Source organism: Diceros bicornis, chromosome 9 (genome assembly GCF_020826845.1).
Source record: "Diceros bicornis minor isolate mBicDic1 chromosome 9, mDicBic1.mat.cur, whole genome shotgun sequence".
NCBI lineage: Eukaryota > Metazoa > Chordata > Mammalia > Perissodactyla > Rhinocerotidae > Diceros > Diceros bicornis.
In genome coordinates this window covers 73,072,324-73,086,675 of record NC_080748.1, presented here as the reverse complement: position 1 = coordinate 73,086,675, position 14,352 = coordinate 73,072,324, and the positions used below count along the sequence as shown (strand labels likewise).

The window sequence follows — 14,352 nt, the reverse complement described above, 5'->3', positions numbered from 1 at the left end:
TTTGAAACAATGACAGGATGCACTTGGGGATACTTGCTCTAGTCAGCCTCTTATAAGTGAATGAGTTCTAGATAATGTCTTTTTCCTTCTGCTTTTTAAAATTATCCTTGCTATTTTTATAATTTTGCTTTGCAATAAATAAAAATAAGGAAAGAATATGTCTCTTTTTGCTTGTACTGAATAAACATTAGAACTGACTGGGGTCTACCTTTCTTGCTTTGCTGTTTGAGGCATGTGCCAGCAAAAAAAAGCCACAGAGACTCATGCACATGCATTCTCTCTCCCTCCTCACCCTTCCTCCCCCACCACCCCCCTCCTCTCTGTTTCTCACACACATACACTCTCATACACACATAAAATTAAAGAAGTCAGAATAATCCATTTGGCCAGGACACATCTAGGTTTTGACAACATGCATCGAGTGGAGAGGCATCCCAAATATGGCTTTAGAGAAACCACTAGACTGTTTTATGTATAATATATGTAAAACAAGTTGGTCTGCTATGAAATTTAAGATTTAGAACCCGCCTAATGCTTGGAGCTGAGGACATCAGCCCTAGTTTCTCAGTACAGCCAGTTTGTTGGAGAATCCAACCAGGATCCCTATGGCACCTTTTTTGTCCCTCATTCTCCTTCTCCCAGTCCATTCCAAAGGGCTCAGAGTGGAACACTGGCCAAAGGAAAGAGTTTTATTGTAGCCCAGTTGTTGAGCCCAGAGCCTTGGTCCCAAACACACCTCTACCATACCATCATATTTTGGTTTCATTTAGTTTCCTGGCCCTTATTCTAGTTCCAAAGTGAGCAGAAGTTTGAAATATGTTCAGAATTAGTTCCAACAATGTATTTCTACTCATTCTTTTGGAAGATGAGTTTCACCAATAACTTCTGAACCCGAACTTTTGATTTGTGATGGGAATAAAATGAGGCTTCCCTTAATAAATGAAAGGGTATATGATTGTTATATTGTAAAGCATCCTAAGAAATCATGGATGAAAACCATTATTGGAGAATAAATTACTAATTGCATTAGTGGTCTGCTCTGCTCAACTCAGCATATAACTTTATACCTGGCATCTAGGCCCATTACTGTAATTTATTTTTCTTGCATTTTAAAAATATCACGAGTTATTTTTAATAATGCTTTTTCAAAAGTAGATCAAAGGCAATCTTCATAATTCTCCTAGGTTATGAACAAAGCCACAGAAATATTAGTCTGAATTGGAAGCTCTTGAAGGGATTATGTCTATTGCTATGTTTTATACACTATCTAATTTCCTCTTGGCAACCACAGATTCTGAATTATAATTGTGGTTATCATAATAACAATGAAAATGGTGACATCTATTACAACCACGAACTATGCTCAGCCTACTCCTTTGTTCTTGAGATGCAGGATCTCCTTTCATAAGATGTAGAGAGCCCTGAACAGCCTGACGCAAGGTTAACAGATAAACAAGGTTGGGAGACATTCCTCCTCTCTATCACAGTGTTGTCTGACTGTCTCTCCTTTCCCAGCCATTCCCGTCCAATTTCCAGGAACAAAATATGCATCTGGTTAGCACAGAAGGGACAACATCTGTGGGTGTTTGGCAGTTTCATTTTACCCTTTATCCACAATGCCTGCTTTTCCTCAGCACTAGCAGTCGTGATATTCATCAGTCTACAATCAGAATTTTCTTCCTGGAGACAGCTCATTACAGATATACTGCAGGATCTTCGAACAATCTTGTCAATGAAAGGACTAGTTCTTTTGCACGGGCTTCCAAGAAGACTAACTATTTTGGGATAGATACAAATGAAAAAGCCTAAGCAAAAATCAGCAGTCCTCCCTTTGATAGCCTGTTCACAAGTTTTGAGTAAGAATTCGAAATGATGATGATGTTTTCTATGGCATTCACCCTCCTGGAGATAAGTAATAATCTTGTGCATTCCAAACACTTTGGTACTCCCCGTTGAACTAGACTTTGAAGCACGTTTTCTAACATATTGGAAACATCCCGTGATTTAGCCTCCTTAAGGAAAGTTGACGACCTACCCACTGTCAGGGGTTCACAGTTTCTCTAGTCCCTGTCACCATGAGTGTGTTAGGATGAGAAATTCGGATGAACTGAAAAGCATAAAGTAAGGAACTAAGATGCTCATTTAGCTCTCCCCTTATGGATATTGACAGAGAGAAAATAAAAACTTAACAATGTCCTAAGGGCTCAGGTGATCTTTTCCCTCCACTTATAAACACCTCTAAAATAATGAAAATTTCTGGTGAGCCAGTGAAGACAGCCAAGAAGTTCCTTCTCCAACATTTTGTGATGTAAACACTTGAGGGGAAAAATTGGTACTGCCCTTGTCAAATTAAATAATCACTTCAGACATGTTAACTCCAGGCTTCTTTCTAATAACAACGGCTTTAGGAACAGGCACATCTAGTATATGTAAAAGAGATAAAGATGGGATGTGTGTTCGTACATTGACGATTAAAAATAAACCATAGAGAGTCTGGGTCACTGTAGATTTCTTTTATTTCAATCAGGATATTTATTTTTTGCAAGTGGTGAATTTAAAAACAAAAATTTCAAAAGATTTTACACATTGCCTACTATTCAGCCTCTGTTTCTTTGGGAGGGAATGGAAGATAAGAATTAAGCACACACTGTGAACAGACAATTGAGTTTTCTAATTCTCTGGGTTCAAGACTGGGGTGAGTAATAAAGTGAACTTCCCCTGGCTCTGCATTCACCTCAGAAAAGATTTTAGCAAACACAAGACCCCAAATAGTACTGACATTAAACATTTTTTTTAAAAAAGCATTTCTGTTTTCTTGCAGAGCAAACAGTCGACCACCAGAGTTTAGTCATCAATTCATTGATGACTATTATGATGCGATTGGAATTTTGTGACACCGTATAAAGTTCTCCTCACTTCCTCTATCAGTGCTGCTTGTTTTTATGGTATTTCTAAATAGCAAACAAATATGAGGTCGAAGATGGCCCAGCAATGCCTTTTAAAATTTACAGTTTTAGAGTAATTATGAGTCCTATTTCTGACTGCAGCAATATTTTCAGAAGCTATACCCTCACAAAGGTCCTCAGAGACTGAAGGCATAATTCACATCACAGATTACCAAGCACCTATTTGACTGAAGCCAATCTGCCTTTCAAAAAACATACAAAACAATTTGTTCTAATGCCCTGTATAGTAAAGAACAAATAGGTGAGATGCTCTCAAACTGTAAACCTGTATATCAACAATTCAATATAAGGTGACAAAGGTTATTTTAGCCATCAGCACCTTTTCTTGGTGTACCAAGTACATCAAAGCAGAATTATATCTTAAAGATCAAGAATGAGAAAGCAAAAGATGAACAGAAGGGGGAAGGAAGGGAGAGAAGGACAGGAGGGAAGGGAAGAAGAGAAAAGAAAGGAAAAAGAAGAGAAGTGAAGAGAATGGAAGGAAAGGCAACAAAAAGTGTGTTTGTGCATCTCTTCCTAGGCCTCAACCATAGTCGGAGATTTACTGATTTGATGACTGGCAGGGAGTGAATTTTCTATGTTTGAATGAGAAAGAATGGATTTACACTCAGTGAAATCTGTTTTTCTCACAGAAGAGTCACTTAGTATGCCCCAGCACTACATTTCTCAATGCTCCAGAAGGACTAATCTTTTCCTGGAGAGATGGTTGCTCCTTGAGATGAAAAAAGAGTTAGGAACCAATAAGAGGGTTGGCCTGACAGGCACAGTGTCAGAACATCTGTGACAAAGGGACAAGGGCAAGAATTGGAAAAGTGCCATTGTTTCTCGTCCCCATCAGGAGGCATATAGAACACTCTCACAGCTCACAGAATGTTCCCCATGCCAAGAGGCATCCAAGGGGCCTGTGCCAACATGTCACTGCTTTCACACACGGTCCACGTCCTGCACTAGACAGCCATGACACCATGATGCTTTGGCCTGTACTTTCTGTTAGTTAACTAGAGAGCTTTCTCAATACATTTAGCCCAAGGGAAGGAAACGGTATTAAGCTTCTACTGTGTACCAGGAACTGCATACCAAATTATATATATATCTATATACACAAATGCATATGTGGGTATATATGTTATATATATATACCAGTTATATACATACACAGATGTGTTTATATATATGTATATAGAGAGAAACTGTACTATAGGACTGTATTATATAAAATAGTAGACATTTAATATAGTATTATATATATACATGTACACATATATATTATATGTATACACACACACACCAGGTACATAGTAGAAATTTAATACAGTATATTTTATACATTCACAGATGTGTGTATATATGTGTATGTTTATATATAGACTGTATTATATGACTGCATTATATATAATAGAATTTCATACAGTATATATATATATATATGTATATATATACACATACATATATATGAGACTGTATACCAGGCATTAAGCTTCTACATATCTGATATGTGTCATGACAGTAATATATGGAGCCAAATATGGATGCATTCATTCATTCCAAGGCATTTACTGAAGACCTTCCTATGAACAAAGAATTGGACCACATACTATGGGAATAGAAAGCCAAGGAGAAGATGGTTTCTGTGGTCCAAATGAACTTAAAGCCACGTGAGGGAAAAGGCATGTAAATAACTCATTGAATACAAAACAGTATGAAGCAAGTACCCTGATATAGATAAAACCAGATGCTAACAATGACTGAAGGAAGGAGGGATTATTGTGACATGGTCCAAGGGCGGAAGCAGACAGCGAAATATTTCCTGGAGATGCTTTTGGGCTCACTTTAACAGCTGAAGAAGTAAGAGTTCTGCAAGCCAAAGAGAAATGTGAGCCAGAGCATGAGATGAGGAGGGTATAAGATGCTGAGGAATGGCAAGTAGATTCACTGACCCGGAGAGGAGGGTGCAGCAAGGGAGCCAAGGCAAGGATAGCAAGAGGGACAAGGTTGTCTATCGTGTGGATACCATGTTGAGTCTAGATCAGAAAATGGGGCAATAACTGATATGATCAGGGATGATCATGTAAAAGACAAGGCATTTTAACTAAGTATTGAAAGATAAATATGATTTCTATAGTCAGAACTGTGATGAAAAGAACATTCCAGAAAAAGAGGATGGCATTAGGAAAGGGATAGAGACAAGAATGTAATGTAGACTTAGAAAATGGTGAATGGTACAGCTAGGATAAGAAACTTTTGCTCATTCCTGGCACATACTAGGAGCTCAACAAATACGTGTTGAATGAATAAATAAGTGACTGATTATAGGGAAGTAAGGGAGAAAGAAGTTTCAAAACATGGGTTGGAGTCAAACCTTGAATTCTAGACTAATAAGTCAGGGCTTAATCCAGTGGGCAATGGGGACACCCAAAAGGATTTTAAAAGGAAGGAGTGACAGGATCAACACTGTGATCTGGAAGATGAATCTGGTATTGAGATAAAGGATGGATTAGAGAAAGGATATTAGAAAGAACAGGCTATTCCTGAATCACTTCTTTTTTTATTTTTTTTAATTTTTTGTTTATTGCAGTAACATTGGTTTATAACATTGTAAAAGTTTCAGGTGTACATCATTGTACTTCTATTTCTGCATAGATTACATCATGTTCACCACCAAAATACTAATTACAACCCATCACCACACACATGTACCGAATTATCCCTTTCACCTGAATCACTTCTAAAGTTAACAGGGATTTAGGTAATAGTAGGAATTTACTGGATAGAAGGAACAGAAGAAACATCAGAAAGGCAGAATTATCTACCGTTATTACATAGCTTTACCAGACTTATCCACTCAAACATAGCAGGTTGTTGCAGGACAGTAAATATATACCACAAGACCTCCAGGCCTATTTTGGCCTGAGTTTTCACCCTTTGCATCCCCTCCTGCATCATTCTTGTATTTAAGTCTTCTGACCCTTTAGCTCTATCGGCTGTTTCCAGGCAAGTTTTCACATGCCTCTTGGACTTAAAGTGAATTCTACTTCCCAATTTGATATTCAGCACTCATTCTTGCACTCTTTCTGTTCCTTGTTGTTTCAGGTAAACATAGCCCTCATCCCAGTCTCAGCCACTGGACCAAAACCCCAAAAGAAACCCACTTGTTAAGAACCTACCCTATTCCTCAAGCCCTTCGGAGCTCGAGGACTCACCAAGGAAGGACTTAAAAGAGGAAGGACTTCAGTATAGATGGGTTGTGGGAAGGAAATAAAAGTCAAAGATGAACTGCCTTTCAAGGTAGATCACTCATTTATAGATATTTATAGAGTTTCCACTACATGTCAGCCATAGCTCTTCATGCTTGATATGAACCAGGGAACAAAACAGCCAACATTCCTGCTCTCATGTGGCTTGACTTTTGGTGGAGGAGAGAAATAATAAACAATAAACACGATAAATGTATAAATGATGTAGTATGTGTGAAGATGTTAGGTGCTATGGAAAAAGTAGAACAGGGTATCAGGGAATAATCACTGAGGGGAGAAGAAGTGGGGAGGATGCCATATTGAATAAAGATGTCAGAGTAGGCGTCCTTGAGGAGGGGCGATATGAGCAAAGACTTGAATGTGATGGAGGGAACTAGTCAAGTCAGTATATGAGGGAAGAAAATCCAGGCAGAAAGAATAACAGGAGCATGTCTAGCAAGTTCAATGAACAGCAGGAAGGCCAGTATAGCTACTTCAGAGTAAGTAAGAAGAGTATGATAGGAAATGAAATCACAGTAAATCCGGAGCAAATCTTGTAGGCTTTTACAGGCCATAGTAAGGACTTTGGCTTTCACTCTGAGTGAACTAGGAGCCAGTAGATCATTTGAGCCAAGGAGTAACATGATCTGATTTACACTTTCAGGGATCACTCTGTGCATTGAGGAAAAATTATAAAGGAGCAAAGATAGAAACAGGGAGATCCATGAAGAGGCTTCTGCAGTAATCCAAGTGAGACATGACAGTGGCAATGGAGGATACAACAATGGAGGTGGTGAGAAGTGAGCAGAATTGGGATATATTTTCATGGTAGAACCAACAGGATTTCCTCCTGAGAAATTGGATAGGAAGTGATTAGATTGGATAGGAAGAGTCAAAGGGATTTGTTTGGGGTTTTTTTGCCTGAACAACTAGAAAGATGGAATCGCTATAAACTGAGAGAGAGAGGACTGGGGTTGGAGCAGACTTGTGCAGACGATTAAGAGTGCAGTTCAGCATGTGTTGAGCTTGAGATATCCATTAGAAATCCAAGTGGAGATGTTAAATAGGCAATTAAATATAGGGATCTACAGAGAAGTCTGAGGTGGAGATATAAATTGGGATGTGCTCAGGATATAAACTGTATGTAAATCATGAGACAAGACGAATTCCCAAAGAGGTAAGTGTAGATGTAGTAGAGAAAAGAAAAGGACCAAGGACTGGGTCTAGAGACACTCAACGTTAAGAGATTGAGTAGAATAACGGTGCTGTCCCTAAGGGAATAAGAGAAAATCTGAGTGTGGTGAGAGATGGCTGGTTCGATAAATGCGTTCTATTTTATACACGTTGTGTTTGAAGTGAAACTACAAAAATCAGGTGACAGCTAATGGTGTGCTGGTAAATATTTTAACAACCGGTTCCAGGTAGGGGGAGTGTAATTTGTAGTACTTACCAATTTCTCTGGTTTAAATACTCCCATCATGGCCAATTTTGAGCTACCAACTTGAAGTCAGTGAATTTAGTGACAGCTGGAAATCTAGGACTAAAGACCAAAACAAAAATTTATTAAATATATTTCGAGAAATCATCTCTAGGAAGGGGAGAATTAAAGTCATTGGAAAGGATAAAATCTTCAGAAGATATATCATGATAAATAGGAGAAAACTAAAGGTAAGATGTGTAAGAGGCTCAGATTTCCAAGTGAAGAAAGCAAAATAAGAAGGTAAAGTAAGAAGCTAAACTCCAGAAAGGTTTTTCAAGCTAGGATCATTTTGCTACTGCCGGAAAGTGTCTCTTCTTTCTTTTTTTTCTAACTTTTCCCTGGTAGATGAAAGTATATCAGACTCAGATAAGAATTTTTCCTTTTAGCCTCTCAGAGAATGGACACAAGTTACCCATCGTATCTATATAATGATTTCAGTTTGAACTTGTTTAAGAATAACTTTACTACTTTCAGCTTTGCTTAAAATAAAATGTCATCAGAATATCTCCATACTCCAACATATACACCACTTCAATTTTCCAAATGGTCACTGTAGTTTCCTAGACGTGTTACAAAAATTTTTTTAAGTCAGTTAACATTTGGTACAAGGCATTGCATTTAACAGCCAAAAGGCCTGTTACACTGATTAATACTAAGAAAAGCCATTAGGAAAAGGCAGTGTCTAGACAACTTGCTTTGCGCAACTTCATTGATAAAGAACAGAATCAAAAGACTATGGATAATTCTTAATTATTTAGATACAAATCATGCTATGGATAACCAGAGGAAGAAGAATCTGGCCACCTACTTGTGAAAAATTGGCCATGAAAATCCTATGAATAGCAATGGAAAACTGTCTGATATAGGGCCAGAAGGTGAGAGGATGGCACAAAAAGAGTAGGAAGGCTTGCACTTTGCTATACACGGGGTCACTAGGAATCAGAATCAACTCCATGGCACTAACAACAAATGGATAACCAGACATATGTTATAACAATCAGACATATGATACAACTTTTTAAAAGCCCTATTTAGCTTTGAGGTATAGCATACATGTGCTAATCACATTTCTAGAATTTTTCAGGACAATCTCATTGTCTTCATAAATGTATTTGTAATTGTCACACCACGCATTCTAATTTTTTTCTTTGGAAAACATGAACACTGTTAGCAGATCTGCTTCGGGCTAAATTAAATTTAGATTCCACTCCCAGTGTCTGCCGGATGGTGGAGAGCAGCCTACCTAAGGCTAAGAATTCGTTGTAGAAAAAGAACTAAAAACTAACCCACGTGCTCATCAGGTCTGCAGGCCTAGGGAAGCTCAGCTAGTCCAAGCTTGCTATAATACGAAATGTTTTCTCAAATTATAGTTGAACGTTCGCCTTAGTTCTTAGTAGCAACTTCGAATCAAAAGAGCTGTACGTTCTCAGGACATTGAAATTATGACTTGAAAAGAAAAGAAAAAAAAAAACTCTAGTTATTGCATTTTTCTTGGATTGAAAATCAAGTTGAAGACAGTGAATCTCTTCCAAAAGCCAAGCGCTGCCTCTGGCTTGGGGTCCTTGTGCAATCTCCCTCAGGGCCCACACACAACATGAGGACAATACAGTTCACATAATGGATCCACTTTCATCCATATAAAGGGATGAGGAAGTCTCAAATTATTAACAGTCCAGTGCTTTTACAGCTCCCACCTACGATGCACTTATCGCTTTCAGATTTCTCCTAATTGAATTACTGAGAGCAAACCAAATGACCTTAGTTGTCCAAGCACTATTTATCATGTTTTATTTTAAATGAATTACATTATTAAAAGAAAATATTCTCTGAATCCATTTTCCATCTTATAGTAATTACATCCATGGTGTCCTAATGTTTCTGTGACTTTTCAAGAAACAATTATTAACTTTCAATGTAGACAGTGACCTTGTTTGGATGACTCTGTCCCCTCGGGTGACCTTGAGGCAAAAATTATAGAAGCATCAATTGGCAAAGTTCGCCAGCATTCAGCAAAGTATGAAAAGGGTAAGAGCTCTTCATTTCCCAGCACTGGCATTCATCATGGAAAGACACATAAAAAGAAAGGGCAAATTCCAATGACATGCATCCAATAAATTGGAGACTCTTGTCACAGTAAACGCCAATTCAGCAGTTTATAATCATGATGCATAACAAGGCTACGTTACTTATTTTTCAATTCTCGAAACTGGGGCCTTTATTACTGGTCCTTTTGTTTCTTCCTTTATATCATTGAAAATTCTAAATTTTGTCTGCTATGAGATAATCTTTCTGAGTCTGTTGAATTTCATCTTGGCTATTAGCAACAAATTCTCTTTGTAATGGCATCCAATTAAGAATAATAGATTTTGAAGAAATCTGAAAGGTCACGTAGTTCCAAGTAGACCATTGTGCAAACTGAACTAGAGAGAAAAGAAACTACCAAATTGTTTATAAACTATTTGCAAGTATAACAAACCTGGAGCTTCTCCTAGCAATTTGCATGACATTTCCTCCCCTTTAAGCTGGGAAATGGGGTCCAAATACTCTTGCCTGAACTGGAGTTAATTTCAAAACCAACAATCAAAATGAATCATCATTCCTAGATATATTTATTTATGAACTAAAAGAGTTCATAGTTCAATACAGATTGCATCAGTGAATGGAGTGTCCACACTAAGTGATGTCCTCTATCAAGCGTGATTGATTTTTTTTCAGATAGTATGAATCCTATAACCAAAGTGCATATAATAAGGTCAAACACACTTATGGAGATTTCTGCACATGTTCAGGCACTCTCACCTCAATATTATATTTCACCTAAGTGGAATATGTGAGATAGAGCAGTAACATGGAACAAACACTGGACAAAAGGAATCATGGGTATGGGGTTAAGGTCCAGCTCTCTGACTTCTATGAATTTCATTAGACAGTCACCCAAACTCCCTGAGCCTCAATTTCCTCATTCATAAAACTATTTCTAAAGTCATGATCCTATAGATCTATGTTGCTAAAAGTAAATACCAGATTAATAGCAGGATTTTTCTCCTCCTTCTCCTAAAACAAGACAAAGCAAAGCTAAAAACCAAAAGCAGAAAAGGCAACAAGGACACAATTGGCTTTAGTTTATAGCAGAGATGGTGCTGAATTCTCCATCTTTGCAGTACCACTCCCCCCAGCACTGTGAGACAGTGAGAAGCACTGTGGGGTTAACCCATGCTCAGACGTTCTGATGATGCTCTGAACCCTATTGAACAACACATTTTCTGAATCTCTTCATGGTTTATCTCTAGTGACTGAAGCACACATATTAGGATTTGAACAGTTAATATTTCTGGTACAGGACTGATCCAGGTTATAAGGCAGAATATTTCCTCCACATACAACAGAATTTTCTTTGAGATTACCCTTCAAATAATTTCCATTTATGAAATTACGTCACCTCTGCAGAAAGATCCACAGAGGAAAACTGTTTCTAGAGATTTCTTTTCTGAAGCATGGTTTGCCTATTTGCTATACCCACAAGCGAACAAGAGGGTTTGATCATTTTGTTTTCTTAAGTAAGATGCTCCTATGATGTTACTGATCCTAAGGTATAGCCATGGGTTTCTGCTATTGATTTTCACATCCTATGTGGAGTTCGCTGGCTGCATGTTATAAAGCCAGTCCTCACCACATCCCACCAAGAATGTTAATCAGTTTTCCAGGCTGCTTCTACTCTCTGCACTCCACTCCCTAAGGCAGTGCCCTAATCATCCCACATGAGCCCTGACGGATCTCCAAGCCTACAGGCAATGGTGGACTCCAAAGTAGACCCACTAATAAGATGAAGGTCTCCTGCCCTGCCCATATAATGCTATTTCAGGCATCTAAAGGGCTTCTCTGCCTTAAAATCAAAATTCTGCTTTTCTCACTGATGATTCAAATTCCTTTAAGAGAATAAAGACATGCTTTGATTCAGTACACATTTTCTTGGGAGAGGAAACCTATGTCCTGAAATTTATATAATTGACTAATCTGACATAATTGATTAATATCAAATGCCTTCCTGAGGATGGATTTGGATGGGAAGCCCCACTGGCAGGTGAAATGGGAAAAGTATAATAAAAGGAGGTGGAAGACAACAAATTTGCTTCCTTTTTACTTCATTATCATTCATAAGATGATAATAATGATGTTCATCTTATGAGGTTATTAACCTAATTAATAACAATAAACAAACACCATTTATTGGGTCTTTCAATAGTCAGAGGTAGCATCAGTGAAAATACCAAATACAGTGAAAATACCAAAAAGCCTCTCCTCTATAAAAGCAATGAGAACACTGGCAAAAATAGTAAGAATTAACTTTTTTATAACTCTGAAAGTTAGCTAAAGATTGGTAGCAATTTATAAAGCATTAAAAAAAAGGATAAATCTCATTAAGAAGAGCAGGATTTATGGTGTTTTAAGTCGCCCTATTCCCACCCCACCCTCAGATATGCAGTACTCTAAAAACCGACAGCCACAATCACAGTTAAAGCCAGCAGTCTGGCAGCCATTGGAAGGGCCAAAATAGAGTTGGAGCATCTTCAAAGCCCCATTCCTAGAGAACTTATCGTTAGTTGACTTGTTTAGCGGTACCCTGAAAGACCCCACTTGCAAAGCTGTTTTTATATGACTTAACTTGAAGTTCACTCAATGTGAAAAGGCTTTTTCCTGGGGGGGGGGGGGGTTGCCAAAAAAAAAAAAAATCAGAGGCAATTGTTTAACATTGCAACTACCTGAGTCAGTGGGTAACAGCTGAGACAATACGCTAAACAAAAAGCTTAAAAGGAAAAGATGGGGAATGATACGTCCATAGGAGGTTTTGAAAAGCTCCAACACATTCGTGGTAATCTCAAAGCTCACAAGCACGTGTAGGATTGTGCCTATAGCCAGGACTGTGTGCAAGCTCAGGGAGACCTAAGCAAGTCTAATCTCTTGCTAAATTTGAGGCTCTGTGCAAGCAGAAAATGAAGGCTAAGAAGGAATAGCTTAGCTGAGTGTTGAAGGTGTTTCCCACACACTGGAGCCTTTGGCAAAGACTGGGGGATTAATTAGTTCCAGGCATTTAAGGAAATCTCTGCTTAATCCTTAGCTGACCATTAAGATAACTGAGCAGAGACTTCAGTGGCCAAGCACAAAAAAGAATACAGAATTTTTTCAGAAAAGTCACTAAACAATCAATAGCAACAGCAACAAACCCTGGGGAGTGGGGAGAATCTGATTTCCAGAGTTGCCGTATTTTATTAGCTAATGTCCAGTTTTCAACAAAAAATAGGAGACAAGCAAAAAACCAAGAAGGTATGGCCCATACACATACAATGAAAAAAAACAATCAATAGAAACTGTCCTTGAGGCAGGCCAAATGTTGGGACTTACAACCCAGAATTTAAATCAGCTATTTTAGAAGCGGAGTCAAGATGGCGGCGTAAGGAGACTCGGAACTCACCTCCTCCCATGGACACAACCAATTTACAACTACTCGTGGAAAAGTTACCCCTGAGACAGAACTGAAAACTGGATGAGAGGAACTCCTGCAACAACGGACAATCCTAACTGAGGTGGGAGAGGCAGAGACTCCCTTCTGGAGAGGAAAAACGCCGCCTTCACAAGCCGCCAGCTTCACGGCCAACGGGAGCAGCTCACAGGTACGCAGCCTCCCTGGAGGCGCGAGGTCCTGAGCCGGGAGCGCCCCTGCTGGGGGCATTTTGTGGACCCAGCACAATCGAGACCAGCAGCATAATATCTGACTTTGCCTGCTACTAAAACACTGGGGAGTACCCCCAGAAAACCGGGTTCACAAAGAAACTAAAACTGGCTCTTAAAGGGCCCGTGCGCAAACTCACCCGTTTCAGAAAGCATCCTAAAATCACCAGAAAGAAAGGTGCACAGTGCTGTGGTGAAAAGAGACTCACCTAATAGGCCCTGAGTGCATCTCGGTGAGGGGTGAGACCTCTCCAGGGACTGGTACATTGGCGGTGGCCATTGTTGTGGCCTGGTGTGGGCATGCTGACACAGACGCCATTGGAGTTCTCCCTGAGGCCTGCTAGCCCAGGGTCTGCCCCACCCGCTAGAGCAAAGATTTAATCCAGCTCAGCCAGGGCAGGCAGCCCACCCTAGAGACTGGCATTGAGAACTGAGGGAAGCACACTGGAAGCCTCCTAAGGCATCACTTACATAAGGTCACCTATCCAAGAGCAGGAGACGTAGCTGACCTACCTAATACGTAGACACAAGCACAGGGAAAGAGGCAAAATGAGGAGGCAAAAGAATACATTCCAAGTATGGGAACAGGACAAAACTCCAGAAAAGGAACTAAGTGAAACAGAAATGAACAACGTACCCAACAGAGAGTTCAAACAAAGAGTGTTAAGGATTCTCACTGATCTGGGGAGAAGAATAGATGAACTCAGTGAGAATGTCAACAAAGAAATGGAAGATATAAAAAAGAACCAATCAGAAATGAAGAATACAATACTGGAAATGAAAAATTCACTAGAGGGACTCAAAAGTAGAGTAGAGGATACAGAAGAACGGATCTGTGAGCTGGATGAAAGACTAGAAGAAATTACCCAAGGTGAACAGGTAAAAGAGAAAAGAATCAAAAAGAGTGAGGACAGTCTAAGGGACCTCTGGGACAACATCAAGCCCA

General features: G+C 39.1%; 1 protein-coding gene across 2 annotated transcripts in view; it reads right to left on the bottom strand.

Annotated features, from left to right (window-relative positions):
* Window positions 1-13,771, bottom strand: part of HS6ST3 (heparan sulfate 6-O-sulfotransferase 3) — a 178,922-nt gene extending 165,151 nt beyond the window's left edge. The window contains exon 1 of one of the 2 annotated variants that reach the window (XM_058548393.1): window positions 13,616-13,771. In XM_058548393.1, the coding sequence (XP_058404376.1) occupies window positions 13,616-13,725 (110 nt within the window). In that variant the 5' untranslated portion in view covers window positions 13,726-13,771. The remainder of the gene's footprint in view (window positions 1-13,615) is intronic. The other variant, XM_058548394.1, reaches the window with a different exon arrangement.
* Between the last annotated feature and the right edge of the window lie 581 nt (window positions 13,772-14,352).